The 14,594-nt window shown below is 50.6% G+C and overlaps 1 protein-coding gene across 1 annotated transcript in view; it reads left to right on the forward strand.

Annotated features, from left to right (window-relative positions):
• The window catches only part of LOC129831077 (protein FAM135B-like), a 67,371-nt gene that overhangs the window by 35,479 nt on the left and 17,298 nt on the right, over positions 1–14,594 (forward strand). Inside the window, exons 6-10 of the mRNA XM_055894102.1 lie at positions 1–114; positions 625–757; positions 10,189–10,342; positions 10,507–10,556; positions 11,517–11,672. The exon at positions 1–114 is cut by the window's left edge and continues 60 nt beyond it. Of these exons, the coding sequence (XP_055750077.1) occupies positions 1–114; positions 625–757; positions 10,189–10,342; positions 10,507–10,556; positions 11,517–11,672 (607 nt within the window). The remainder of the gene's footprint in view (positions 115–624; positions 758–10,188; positions 10,343–10,506; positions 10,557–11,516; positions 11,673–14,594) is intronic.

A 14,594-nucleotide genomic window follows, 5' to 3' on the forward strand; every position in this document is an offset into this window, starting at 1 on the left:
CCCCAGGAGAGGTCTCCACCACAATGTACCTGTGATGTTCGACTACTTCCACCTGTCCGTCATCTCTGTTTCCATACACGCATCCTTGGTGGCCTTGCATCAACCTCTCATCAGGTAATACTGTGTGTGTGTGTGTGTGTGTGTGTGTGTGTGCACGTGTGTGTGTGCACGTGTGTGTGTGCACGTGTGTGTGTGCACGTGTGTGTATGAGTGCTTATCTACTTTACCACCAACATGTCACACTGATGCTCACTACTTAGCTGTCACACCACGTATCTCATCTCCTGTTACAGTTGGTTTAGTTTGGAAACCTGCTCTGAGAGTGCATCCACTGGCCTGCTACTTGAATAAATAGTTTTCTTAACACTTAGATGATAAATCCAGCTGCCAATATCTTAACGTGAATGTTCAGCCATCCATTACCTCGATTATTCATTACTCTGAGAGCTCTATTGATTACATAAGGACTAACTGCTCCTCTCTCTCTCTTTCTGCCCCCTGTCTCTATTCAATTCAATTCAATTCAATTCAAGGGGCTTTATTGGCATGGGAAACATGTGTTAACATTGCCAAAGCAAATGATGTAGACAATACACAAATCTCTCTCCATCCCCCTCTCCATAGTTTTGCCCGTACAGGGAAGAGTTCCTGGTTGGGGAAGGGCTCTCCAGAGAACGGTACTGACGCGTCGGCCATGGGGGTATCCATGGAGAACCTGATGTTTGGGGCTGGATACTGCAAACCTGTCATCACAGAGGTACGGTCAAATCAAGTCAAAGTACATTGTAAGTGTATGATTACAAGGTCTCTCAATACACTTTACAGAGGACAGTAATTGATCAACCCTAACAAGCCTAATCTTTGACTTTAAACGATTCTAAAAGGGCAATCTGAATTTGGGAAAGCAGCCTACGGAGTTTACACTGAAGATGAGAGAACCAGGAGACAGAATATCTGAATCAAAGCTGTCTCTCTCTCTCTCTCTCTCTCACTCTCTCTCTGTGTGTTCTGTGTGTTTTTGGTTGCAGTGGCTACACAGGTAAACATGATCACCTGTGTATGGGTCAGTTAGCGTGACTCTCTCTCTCTCTCTTTATTTCTCCCTCTCTCTCTTGCTCTCTCTCTCTCTCTTAAATTCTTTCTTTATTTCTCCCCCCCCCCCCCCCCCCCACACCCACACTATTAAGGCCAGGTCATCAGCCAGGTCCCTCTAGAAGTATTAGAGACAGTTTTAGTCCCCCACATGATGAGTACTATTAATGTCTCATTAACACATGGCCAGACCAGTCTCGCAGGACACTGAGGCAGCGTCCCAAATAGCACCTTATTCCCTGTATAATGCTCTACAGAGCCCAAGACACTTTGTAGAGAATAGGGTTTCATTTGGGACACTGCCCGAGGCTGGCAGAACACTGAGACAGGCTGAGCTACTGTAGCCTGGTGTCTGGAGGAGAAACAAGGGTTCATCTGCCTCTGGAGGAGAAGACTAAGAATAATAGTATACACTAGTGCTGGTTTCTACAGATGTAAAGGCTCATTTAGTGGGGTGAGAGCTGTGGGAAGCCAGAGAAAGTGCTTAGCTGGATTGATACATCAACCACAGACACCACTCACGTGTCTCTCGCTTCTGGAGGTGTGTGAGAGTGTGTGTTTGAGGTGTGTGTGTGTGTTTGTATGAGGTGTGTGTGAGGGGTGTGTGGGGGTGTGAGTGGTAACTATATGGTTGAGTACATCAAGCAGAGAAGCTATTTTTCATTAGATCATTACAATGTGTCTTATCCAGCGTAGGTAATTTCCTGTATGGTAGGACGCTACTGTGATTGGAAAACCTGTTGGTCACACAAACATGTGTCTCATACACACACCCCATCCAGCCCCTCGGCCCTGTGGGCAGACGTCACAGACTAGGCAGTTGTCACGTTCGTTCTCCTCCTCGTCTGAGGAGGAGCATGGATCGGACCAAAACGCAGAGTGATATGAATACATCTTCTTTTATTGGAGACGATGACGAAACGAACACTATACAAACTAATACAAAAAACAATAAACCACGAACGTGAAGCTACAAACGGAAGTGCACACACAGCTACTAACGTTAGACATAGACAATTACCCACAATCACCTAAAGCCTATGGCTGCCTTAAATATGGCTCCCAATCAGAGACAACAATAAACAGCTGTCTCTGATTGAGAACCAAACCAGGCAACCATCCCCCCCAAAGGTGCGGACTCCGGCCGCAAAACCTGACACAGAAGGAGAGGGTCCGGGTGGGCCTTCCTATGGCGGCGGCTCGGGTGCGGGACGTGGACCCCCCTCCACCATAGTCACTACCCGCTCTGGCGGATCCTGGCTGGCTGACGGCTCTGGCGGATCCTGGCTGGCTGACGGCTCTGGCGGGTCATGGATGGCTGCCGGCTCTGGCGGGTCATGGCTGGCTGGCGGATCATGGCTGGCTGGCGGGTCATGGCTGGCTGGCGGACCATGGCTGGCTGGCGGATCATGGCTGGCTGGCGGATCATGGCTGGCTGGCTGCTCATGGCTGGCTGGCGGATCACGGCTGGCTGGCGACTCTGGCTGCTCACGGCTGGCTGGCGACTCTGGCTGCTCACGGCTGGCTGGCGACTCTGGCTGCTCACGGCTGGCTGGCGACTCTGGCTGCTCACGGCTGGCTGGCGACTCTGGCTGCTCACGGCTGGCTGGCGACTCTGGCTGCTCACGGCTGGCTGGCGACCCTGGCTGCTCACGGCTGGCTGGCGGCTCACGGCTGCTCACGGCTGGCTGGCGGCTCACGGCTGCTCACGGCTGGCTGGCGGCTCACGGCTGCTCACGGCTGGCTGGCGACTCACGGCTGCTCACGGCTGGCTGGCGACTCACGGCTGCTCACGGCTGGCTGGCGACTCACGGCTGCTCACGGCTGGCTGGCGACTCACGGCTGCTCACGGCTGGCTGGCGACTCACGGCTGCTCACGGCTGGCTGGCGACTCTGGCTGCTCACGGCTGGCTGGCGACTCTGGCTGCTCACGGCTGGCGGCTCTGGAAGATCCTGGCTGGTTGGCGGCTCTGGAAAATCCTGGCTGGTTGGCGGCTCTGGAGAATCCTGGCTAGTTGGCGGCTCTGGAAGATCCGGCTCTGACGGCTCGGGACAGACGGGCGGCTCTGACGGCGCTGGGCAGACGGACGGCTCAGACGGCGCTGGGCAGACGGACGGCTCAGACGGCGCTGGGCAAACGGACGGCTCAGACGGCGCTGGGCAGACGGACGGCTCAGACGGAGCTGGGCAGACGGACGGCTCAGACGGCGCTGGGCAGACGGACGGCTCAGACGGCGCTGGGCAGACGGACGGCTCAGACGGCGCTGGGCAGACGGACGGCTCAGACGGCGCTGGGCAGACGGACGGCTCAGACGGCGCTGGGCAGACGGACGGCTCAGACGGCGCTGGGCAGACGGACGGCTCAGATGGCGCTGGGCAGACGAGCAGTGCAGGCGGCGTTGGGCAGACGGCCGACTCTGACCTGCTGAGGCGCACAGTAGGCCTGGTGCGTGGTGCCGGAACTGGTGGTCCCGGACTGGAGACACGCACCTCAAGGCTAGTGCGGGAAGAAGGAACAGGGCCTACTGGACCCTAGAGACGCACATTAGGCCTAGTGCGTGGTGCCGGAACTGGTGGTACCGAGCTGGGGACTCACGGCTGCTCACGGCTGGCTGGCGACTCTGGCTGCCCGCATCTCAGGGCTAGTGCGGGGAGCAGCAACAGGACGCACAGGACTCTGGAGACGCACAGGAGGCTTGGTGCGTGGTGCCGGAACTGGTGGTACCGGGCTGGAGACACGCACCATAGGGCGAGTGCGTGGAGGAGGAACAGGGCTCTGGAGACACACTGGAAGCCTGGTGCGTTGTGTAGGTACTGGAGGTACTGGGCTGGGACGTGGAGGTGGCGCCGGAAATACCGGACCGTGCAGGCGTACTGGCTCCCTTGAGCACTGAGCCTGCCCAACCTTACCTGGTTGTATGCTCCCCGTAGCCCGACCAATGCGGGGAGGTGGGATAACCCGCACTGGGCTGTGTAGGCGAACCGGGGACACCATGCGTAAGGCTGGTGCCATGTATGCCGGCCCGTGGAGCCGTTCTGGAGACCAGACGCATTGAGCCGGCTTCATGGCACCTGGCTCAATGTCCAATCTAGCCCTGCCAGTGCGGGAAGGTGGAATAACCCGCACCGGGCTATGCACACGTACAGGAGACACCATGCACTCTACCGCATAACACGGTGTCTGCCCGTACTCTCGCACTCCACGGTAAGCATAGGGAGTTGGCGCAGGTCTCCTACCTGACTTCGCCACACTCCCTTGTATCCCCCCCCAATAAATTTTTGGGTTTTACTCACAGGCTTCCAGCCTTGCTTCCGTGCTGCCTCCTCATATCGCCTCCTCTCGGCTTTAGCTGCCTCCAGCTCTTCACGAGGGAGGCGATATTCTCCCAGTTGTGCCCAAGGTCCCTTACCATCCAGTATCTCCTCCCAAGTCCAACAATCCTGTGTATATAGCTCCTGCTGCTGCTTTACACGCTGCTTGGTCCCGTTCTGGTGGGTAATTCTGTGACGTTCGTTCTCCTCCTCGTCTGAGGAGGAGCATGGATCGGACCAAAACGCAGAGTGATATGAATACATCTTCTTTTATTGGAGACGAAGACGAAACAAACACTATACAAACTAATACAAAAACAATAAACCACGAACGTGAAGCTACAAACGGAAGTGCACACACAGCTACTAACGTTAGACATAGACAATTACCCACAATCACCTAAAGCCTATGGCTGCCTTAAATATGGCTCCCAATCAGAGACAACAATAAACAGCTGTCTCTGATTGAGAACCAAACCAGGCAACCATAGACTTTCCTAAACCTCTCTACTGAACACATCCCCATACCTACTACAAAACCCCCTAAACAATACACACACCCTAAACTAGACAAAACACACAAACATCCCCCATGTCACACCCTGACCTAACTAAACTAATAAAGAAAATCAATATAACAGAGGCCAGGGTGTGACAGCAGTAACTCTTAATGAGAGTTGGGCTTGTCCCCCCCCGTCCCGTCCCCTCCTCTCTATTTGTTTCCCTTGTACCTTGGTTACACACACACACACACACACACACACACACACACACACACACACACACACACACACACACACACACACACACACACACACACACACACACCCTAGGCTCGGCCCCATGTTTCTGGGTTTTACACAGCGCCTCCAACAGGGAGCTTTAATAAGCACTGCATTTAGCCAGGCAGGGGGGCGATGTTTGATCCCCGTAATGAGTTCTCCTCCAACCGCCATGTAGCTTAAATGTACCTGCATGTGAAATGTGTACAGAGCACAGTGTGTGTGTGAGAGCATGCGTGTGTGTGTGAGCCATCCCTCTCTCCCTTTCTCCTCTCTTCCAGACCTTATTTATTTAAGGCTTTCTACCTGGAGGGTATAAGCACATTTTCAGCACTTTCACTGCTGGAGTGTTTCCATGCTAACCAAGCTACTTTTTACATTTTTTATTCATTATTAAGAGTGTCGTTATTGCACAATCTGGACACGTGTCGTTGGAAAATTCCGTCGGTATCAGCTGAATTATAGTGGTGCCGCCTCTCTTGTGGTGGGCAGGAAATGGATGTTGCCTTTCTTTTTCCATTTCGACCTTTCACGTTTCCTCATTGGTTTAAAAATGTGTATCTCAGAAATATCAAAGGCGATAAAGATACATTTTCTGAGAGCCCCTGTTAAGAGTGAGATACTCGTCTTCGAACCTCGTGGGGTGGTTGAGAATGTCAAGTAGCAATGCAAGAGGATAGGCAGGATATCATCAAATAATACTGAAAGCACACAGTCTTTCAGAGAGAGAGACCTGTCCTGCTATTTTTACCAGCTTGTCTGTCTGACAAGCTGCTGGCTTGTCCCTTGTTCCCGTTGTATGTAGATGTAAAGTGAGACATAGAAATATAATTACTAGATTAGGAATTCCCATTCATGTTAGTGTTCTGTAATTCTTAGGTCTATTTCTATCAGAGCAGATGGACCCCCTGTGACTAGGTCTCCCACGGTGCACTGCAGCAGCCATCCGATCCAGTATGTCACCTGGGTCCTCAGCCCTGTGTTCCAGTAGCAGACTGTCAGCTTCACATGACGCTGCTGCTGACAAATGGGACTTAAGAAGACTGTAATACAGTATCCAAAGAAAACAAAATGTACTGTATTTATAGAGAATGTCTCGGACCCTCTTGCTTGGTAAGCTCTGGCTCCCCAAGTCCCCTAGTGGATATACACTACACAAGGCGGACTTCCTCTCTGAGTGGAACGCAACGACCACGTGGAGAAAAGTGCGCACTGCTCCAAGAAATCTGACTCCGCCCTCGCACACGCTCAGACGTCGATCGACAGAGCCAAGTGTGTAGAGACTCTTAGACTACAAGTTGGGTAGAAGTTGAACAGAACACAACTCATCCATTGTCAGTTAAGAATAAACTGTTTTGCTTTGTGGGTGAGGGGGAGGGGGATAATGACTGCGTTCATAGTGAAAGAAATAGCTTTTTTTGTTCTTTGCCTCTGTAGTTGCTTCAAGTCCCAACCCCCATATCCCAGCGTGCCTCTATAAAGGTAAAAGGAATTCTGAAAATGAACATACAGGTGTTGCTTCCTGGTTGTGGATGGATCCAGCAGTAGTAACTGTTATTACAGAGCAGAGTACAGCATTGATGATAGGGCCCTGTGCTTTACTGCCCCCAGGTCAATTATAGTAGGCCTTCAAACTCACATACACCAGCATTACACGCCTTTGAAACTAACACACATACACAGGCATTATCCACACATACACCAGCATTACATGCCTTTGAAGCTAACACACATACACAGGCATTATCCACACATACACCAGCATTACATTCCTTTGAAACTAACACACATACACAGGCATTATCCACACATACACCAGCATTACATTCCTTTGAAACTAACACACATACACAGGCATTATCCACACATACACCAGCATTTGAGAGTTGGGCCAGTAATCGAAAGGTTGCTGGATTGAATCCCCGAGCTGACAAGGTAAAAATCTGTCGTTCTGCCCCTGAACAAGGCAGTTAACCCACTGTTCCCCGGGCGCCGAAGACTTGGATGTCGATTAATGCAGCCCGCCGCACCTCTGATTCAGAGGGGTTGGGTTAAATGTGGACGACACATTTCAGTTAAAAGCATTCAGTTGTAGAACTGACTAGGTCGCCCCTTTCCCCTTACATCCATTTAAAACAAACTGCCAAAACTGCCAGAACAGCCAAAACTGCCAGAACAGCCAGAACTGCCAAAACAGCCAGAACAGCCAAAACAGCCAGAACAGCCAAAACAGCCAGAACAGCCAGAACAGCCAGAACAGCCAAAACTGCCAAAACAGCCAGAACAGCCAAAACAGCCAGAACAGCCAGAACAGCCAGAACAGCCAGAACTGCCAGAACAGCCAAAACTGCCAGAACAGCCAAAACAGCCAGAACTGCCAAAACAGCCAGAACTGCCAGAACAGCCAGAACTGCCAGAACAGCCAGAACTGCCAAAACAGCCAGAACTGCCAGAACTGCCAGAACAGACCTGTCCCAGTCTGACCTGACCCTGCCTTGTCTCTAAAAAGATGACAGCCGGCATCTGACCCGATGGGTGTTGTTTGGGTCCTTGACTAGAATAACTTCTTTCACAATCTTACTCTTGACCTGGATATGTAGTAGCTGGTAGGTTACAGGCCTGTACAGAGAATAGGATGAATGTGATTGTCCAGTGAATGTACTGTGTGTTTGGGGTTAGAGAGCCACCTGCTGGGGAGAAATAGGAATAATTTCCCTAAAATGGTTCTAAATGAAATCAAATTTTATTTGTCACATACACATGGTTAGCAGATGTTAATGCGAGTGTAGCAAATGCTTGTGCTTCTAGTTCCGACCTAGCAGTAATATCTAACAAGTAATCTAACCTAACAATTTCACAACAACTACCTTATACACACAAGTGTAAAGGAATGAATAAGAATATGTACATAAAATTATATGAATGAGTGATGGTACAGAACGGCATAAGCAAGATGCAGTAGATGGTATAGAGTACAGTATATACATATGAGATGAGTAATGTAGGGTATGTAAACATTATATAAAGTGGCATTGTTTAAAGTGGCTAGTGATACATTTATTACATACATTTTTTCATTATTAAAGTGGCTAGAGATGAGTCAGTATGTTGGCAGCAGCCACTCAATGTTAGTCGTGGCTGTTTAACAGTCTGATGGCCTTGAGATAGAAGCTGTTTTTCAGTCTCTCGGTCCCAGCTTTGATGCACCTGTACTGACCTCGCCTTCTGGATGATAGTGGGGTGAACAGGCAGTGGCTCGGGTGGTTGTTGTCCTTGATGATCTTTATGGCCTTCCTGTGATATCGGGTGGTGTAGGTGTCCTGGAGGGCAGGTAGTTTGCCCCCGATGATGTGTTGTGCAGACCTCACTACCCTCTGGAGAGCCTTACGGTTGTGTGTGGAGCAGTTGCCGTACCAACGGCGGTGATACAGCCCGACAGGATGCTCTCGATTGTGCATCTGTAAAAGTTTGTGAGTGTTTTTGGTGGCAAGACAAATTTCTTCAGCCTCCTGAGGTTGTACTACACAGTGACATCATTGGGGGACAGATTGGCTTTTGATCCATTACCTTCCCTGTCTAAGAAATATTGTATGAAACATCACCAGTGATCGTTACTGATGTCTGGGTCGTTTGTGGTTACTGGGTAGTGTGGGGTTAGTTCGTTCCTGTCCACAGGACATGTTAAAGGTCTCTGCTCCTGTCTTCTACATCTTCCAGTGCCACGACCACATCCATGTGTTTTACTACTGGCTAATAAGCTATGTTTAGGAGCTGCTTGTTTTCAAAAGATGATTTGATCCTCCGGTAGTTACTGAGACTTTACACATTGGTGTTAACTCACTAAACAAGGTCCATAACCAAGGTCAATTACAAGGCTACACAGAGGGAGTTCATTGGTTCTTACTGCGGAGGCCGTAAAGTTGATACACACGGAGTGAACTTGGCCGTCATTAAAGCAGCTCGTTATCTTTTGATCTAGACGGAGTAACCAACGTTTTCTTTTCTTCCTTGTCTCACTTCCCTGTCTCTTCCCCTGTCTCTCCTCTCTCCGTCTCTTCTCTCTACCCTGTCTCTCCTCTCCCATGTCTCTCGTCTCTCTCCTGTTTCTCCTTTCTCTGTCTCTCCTCTCTCCTGTCTCTCTCTGTGTCTCTCCCCTGTCTCTCATCTCTCCCCTGTCTATCTCCTCTGTGTCTCTCCTCTCTTTCCTGTCTCTCTCCTCTGTGTTTCTCCTCTCTCTGTCTCTCCTCTCTCCCCTGTCTCTCTCCTCTGTGTCTCCCCTGTCTCTCTCCTCTCTCCCCTGTCTCTCTACATCTCCTCTCTCTCCTGTGTCTATCCAATGTGTCTCTCCTCTCTCTGTCTCTCCTCTCTCTCCTGTCTCTCTCCTCTGTGTTTCTCCTCTCTCTGTCTCTCCTCTCTCCCCTGTCTCTCTCCTCTGTGTCTCTCCTCTCTCCCCTGTCTCTCTATATCTTCTCTCTCCCCTGTCTCTCTACTCTCTGTCTCTCCTCTCTCCCCTGTCTCTCCATTCTCCCCTTTCCTGTATCTCTCCCCTCTTCCATGTGTCTATCCTCTCTCTACTCTTCCTCTCATTCTCCCCTCTCCTACCTTCTTCCTGTCTCTCCCCTCTCCTGTCTCTCCCCTCTCCTCCCTCCTGTCTCTCCCCTCTCCTCCCTCCTGTTTCTCCCCTTCTCCTCCCTCCTGTTTCTCCCCTTCTCCTCCCTCCTGTCTCTCCCCTCTCCTCCCTCCTGTCTCTCCCCTCTCCTCGCTCCTGTCTCTCCCCTCTCCTCCCTCCTGTCTCTCCCCTCTCCTCCCTCCTGTTTCTCCTCTCCTCCCTCCTGTTTCTCCCCTTCTCCTCCCTCCTGTCTCTCCCCTCTCCTCCCTCTCCTCGCTCCTGTCTCTCCCCTCTCCTCGCTCCTCGCTCCTGTCTCTCCCCTCTCCTCCCTCCTGTTTCTCCCCTTCTCCTCCCTCCTGTCTCTCCCCTCTCCTCCCTCCTGTCTCTCCCCAGGGTAGTTTCTACGTCCCTAGTGAGAACTGTCTTCATAGAGCTCACACGTGGCATGGTAGACTCTGTCGCCTCCTACTGGTGGTACACCGAGGCGTACGCTCCTACTACACCACTCTGATGAAGGAGATACCACAGCTGGACCAAGTGGAAATAGGTGAGGCAACAAGACGTTACAAGACCTAGCATTTCCTCAATATTTAGCTACGTCTATGTGGCAATCAATCAAGTCAATTATTTTGTTGTTCAAAATAATGTATGATACTTAGTAGACTTGAGCTATGCTGTAGTAATCTCTTTCTCTTGTCTTTCTCTCCACAGAGGAGCTACCTGTGGAAGAAACATTAAATCAGCTCACAATAGAATTACAGGTACGTGTAGTACGAGACATACAGTACTGCTAAAAACCAAGGTCAACATTTTATATTAGCTATGCTTTCTTTCCTCTGTTCTACTAGTATTTCCATCAACAATTTGTTCTTAACTGCCTAATTAAATAAAGGTTAAATAAATAAAAATGTAATAAAAATTCCATTATAATTTTTTGTACTTTTTTTTTTTTACAACGTACAGGTAACTGCCAAAATAAAGGAACCACCAACATAAAGTGTCCTACTAGGGCGTTGGGCCAATCACGAGCCAGAACAGCTTCAATGCGTAGATACGACAAGTGTCTGAAACTCTATTGGAGGGATGCAACACCATTCTTCCAAATAAATTCCATAGTTTGGTGTTTCTTTGATGGTGGTGGAAAACTCTATCTCAGGCGCCACTCCAGAATCTCCCTTGAATGTTCATTTGAGTTGAGATCTGGTGACTGAGATGGCCATGGCATATGGTTTACATCGTTTTCATGCTCATCAAACCATTTAGTGACCACTCATGCATGGGGGCATAGCCATGGTAGCCAAAATAATGGCCTTCCCAGCATTTTTAAGATGACCCTAAGCATGATGGGATGTTAATTGCTTAATTAACTCAGGAACCACACCTGTGTGGGAGTGTAGCCTGCTTTCAATACACTTTGTATCCCTCATTTACTCAATAGTTTCCATTATTTTGGCAGTTACCTGTACTATATATCTAAGATAGCAGTGGCATCTGGATAAAGTCATTGAGTATATAAAGAGATACTATCTGTATCCACTCTCTTCTCCTCCTCTAGGTTCAGGGAGGCCATGAGAAGGAAGCAGAACATATCAGTAGAGACCTGACCCAGCTCTGCTCCACCTAACCTGCCCTTTGACCTCTAACCAGCCTCTAACCCCTCTAACCAGCATCGCACACTAACCCTAACCCTCGTCTGTCTCCTGTCTCCTCTCCTTCTCTAGCTGCAGGGGGGCCATGAGAAGGTAGCAGAACAGATCAGTAGAGATCTCACCCTGCTCTGCTCCCAGCTGTCGGCTTTGTGGACCCGCTTCCTGGAGGCTGCCGTACCCAACACACATATCCTGGCCCACCTGGCCCAGGAACACCACACACTCAGGGTGAGCCCTAACCCCTGACCTCAAACCCCTGACCTCCTCAGGAACATCACACACCCCCCTACATACTATCTGATATATTATGAAGTATGTTACACTAGAGGACGAGGCCTTGAACCCGCCAAAGTCCACTATTCTGATTAGGTTTTGTGTGTGTCAGATTGTGTAAGAGTATTACAGCCAGATAAAACACACCAGCTGATGATTAGTCCCTATAGACCTCAATGCCTTGAATAGACAGTATATCTGAGAATCCCAAATGTAATTTGCATTTAATCATTGGAATAATTCATATTAATGTGAGACTATTCCCACTCCTCTCCTCAGTGTTGCTAGCAGGTCTCCAGGCTCTTGTCTCTTACAGTGTTAGTTTCATCTCTCCAGTCTGTCTGTCTGTCTGTCTGTCTGTCTGTCTGTCTGTCTGTCTGTCTGTCTGTCTGTCATAATGAACACAGAATGTCTCCATCACAGGAGGTTGGTGGCACCTTAATTGGGGAGGATGGGCTTGTGGTAATGGCTGGAGCGGAATAGGTGGAATAGTGTCAAATACATCAAACACATGGTTAGATCACATTCCATTAGCTCCGTTCCAGCCATTATTGGGAGCTGTCCTCCCCTCAGCAGCCTCCACTGGACTCTCCATATTCATTTACCTTCAGGGGTTAGTTTCATGGTTCCACCCACAGGAGGGTGGGATTTCAATGAACATGTATTCTGTAATTATCCTATGGAACATACATACAGAAACACTGTAACACTGTTTCTTGATGTTCATAACTCAGTCTGTCTTTGTGACTTTATAACAGGAGGCAGGTTTAGTTACACTTTAGTGGGATTTTTGTATTTATTTCTGTTTAAAGGATTTTTATACATGACCCTAAGCATGATGGGATGTTAATTAATTACTTAGATAACTCACACCTGTGTGGAAGTGTCACGTTCCTGACCTATTTATGTTAGTTTTGTGTGTTAGTTGGTCAGGACGTGAGGTTGGGTGGGCATTCTATGTTATCTGTTTCTATGTTGGTTTAGGGTTGCCTGGTATGGCTCTCAATTGGAGGCAGGTGTTTGGCGTTCCTCTAATTGAGAGTCATATTTAGGTAGGCGGTTCACAGTGTTTGTTTGTGGGTGGTTGTCTCCTGTGTCTGTGTCAATGTTTGCACCATACGGGACTGTTTACGGTTTGTTCATTTCATGTAGTCTGTTCCTGTTCATTTCGTTCTTCACGTTGTATGTAAGTTCGTCGTTCAGGTCTGTCTACTTTCGTTTTGTTATTTTGTATCATTTTCAAGTATAGTTCGTTTTGTCTTGTTAAATAAATTCATCATGTCATTTCAACGCGCTGCACCTTGGTTCAATCCCTGCTCCTCCTCTTCTGATGAAGAGGAGGAGGATTATCGTAACAGAACCACCCACCAAATGTCCAGAACCAAGCAGTGTGACTACGAGCAGCGACCAAATAATCAGGACTCGTGGACTTGGGACGATGTTCTGGATGGAAAGGGTGTCTACACATGGGAGGAGATCCTAGCTGGTAGAGATCGCCTCCCATGGGAACAGCTGGAGGCACTGAGGAGAGCGGAGGCTACCGGAGAGAGGAACCGGAGCTATGAGGGAACGCGTCTGGCACGGAAGCCGAAAAAGCCCGTGAGTAACTCCCAAAAATTTCTTGGGGGGGGGCTAAAGGGTAGTGGGCCAAGGGCAGGTAGGAGACCTGCGCCCACTTCCCAGGCTCACCGTGGAGAGCGGGAGTACGGGCAGGCGCCGTGTTACGCAGTAGAGCGCACGGTGTCTCCTGTACGAGTGCATAGCCCGGTGCGGGTTATTCCACCTCCCCGCACTGGGAGGGCTAGATTGGGTATTGAGCCAGGTGTCATGAGGCCGGCTCAACGCATCTGGTCACCAGTGCGTCTCCTCGGGCCGGCATACATGGCACCGGCCTTACGCATGGTTTCTCCGGTTCGCCTACATAGGCCGGTGCGGGTTATTCCACCTCCCCGCACTGGTCGGGCAACCGGGAGCATTCAACCAGGTAAGGTCGGGCAGGCTCAATGCTCAAGAGAGCCAGTACGCCTCCACGGTCCGGTATTTCCGGCACCACCTCCCCGCCCCAGCCTAGTACCTACAGTGTATACACTACGCACTAGGCTACCAGTGCGTATCCTGAGCCCTGTTCCTCCTCCACGCACTCTCCCTGTAGTGCGTGCATCTAGCCCGGTGCCTCCAGTTCCGGCCCCACGCACTAAGCTACCAGTGCGTCTCCAGAGCCCTGTACACACTATATATTCTCCCCCTACTAATCCTGATGTGCTTGTCCTCAGCCCGGCGTCACCAGTGCCGGTACCACGCATCAGGGGTAGAGTAGGCTTTGAGGATACAGTGTGCCCTGTCCCTGCTCCCCGCACTAGTAGGAAGGTGCTTATCATTAGCACGGTGCCTCCAGTTCCGGCACCACGCACCAGGTCTACAGTGCGCCATATCCGGCCAGAGCCATCCGTCTCACCAGCGCCATCTGAGCCATCCGTCTCCCCAGCGCCATCTGAGCCATCCGTCTCCCCAGCGCCATCTGAGCCATCCGTCTCCCCAGCGCCATCTGAGCCATCCGTCTGCCAGGAGCCTGCAAAGCCGCCCGTCTGCCATGAGCCTGCAAAGCCGCCCGTCTGCCATGAGCCTACAGAGCCGTCAGCCAGACAGGAGCCGCTAGAGCCATCAGCCAGACAGGAGCCGCTAGAGCCGTCAGCCAGACAGGATCTGCCAGAGCCGCCAACCAGACAGGATCTGCCAGAGCCGCCAACCAGACAGGATCTGCCAGAGCCGCCAACCAGACAGGATCTGCCAGAGCCGCCAACCAGACAGGATCTGCCAGAGCCGCCAGCGAGCCATGAGCAGCCAGAGCCGCCAGTGAGCCATGAGCAGCCAGAGCCG

This window comes from Salvelinus fontinalis, chromosome 32 (genome assembly GCF_029448725.1).
Source record: "Salvelinus fontinalis isolate EN_2023a chromosome 32, ASM2944872v1, whole genome shotgun sequence".
Taxonomy (NCBI): Eukaryota; Metazoa; Chordata; class Actinopteri; order Salmoniformes; family Salmonidae; genus Salvelinus; species Salvelinus fontinalis.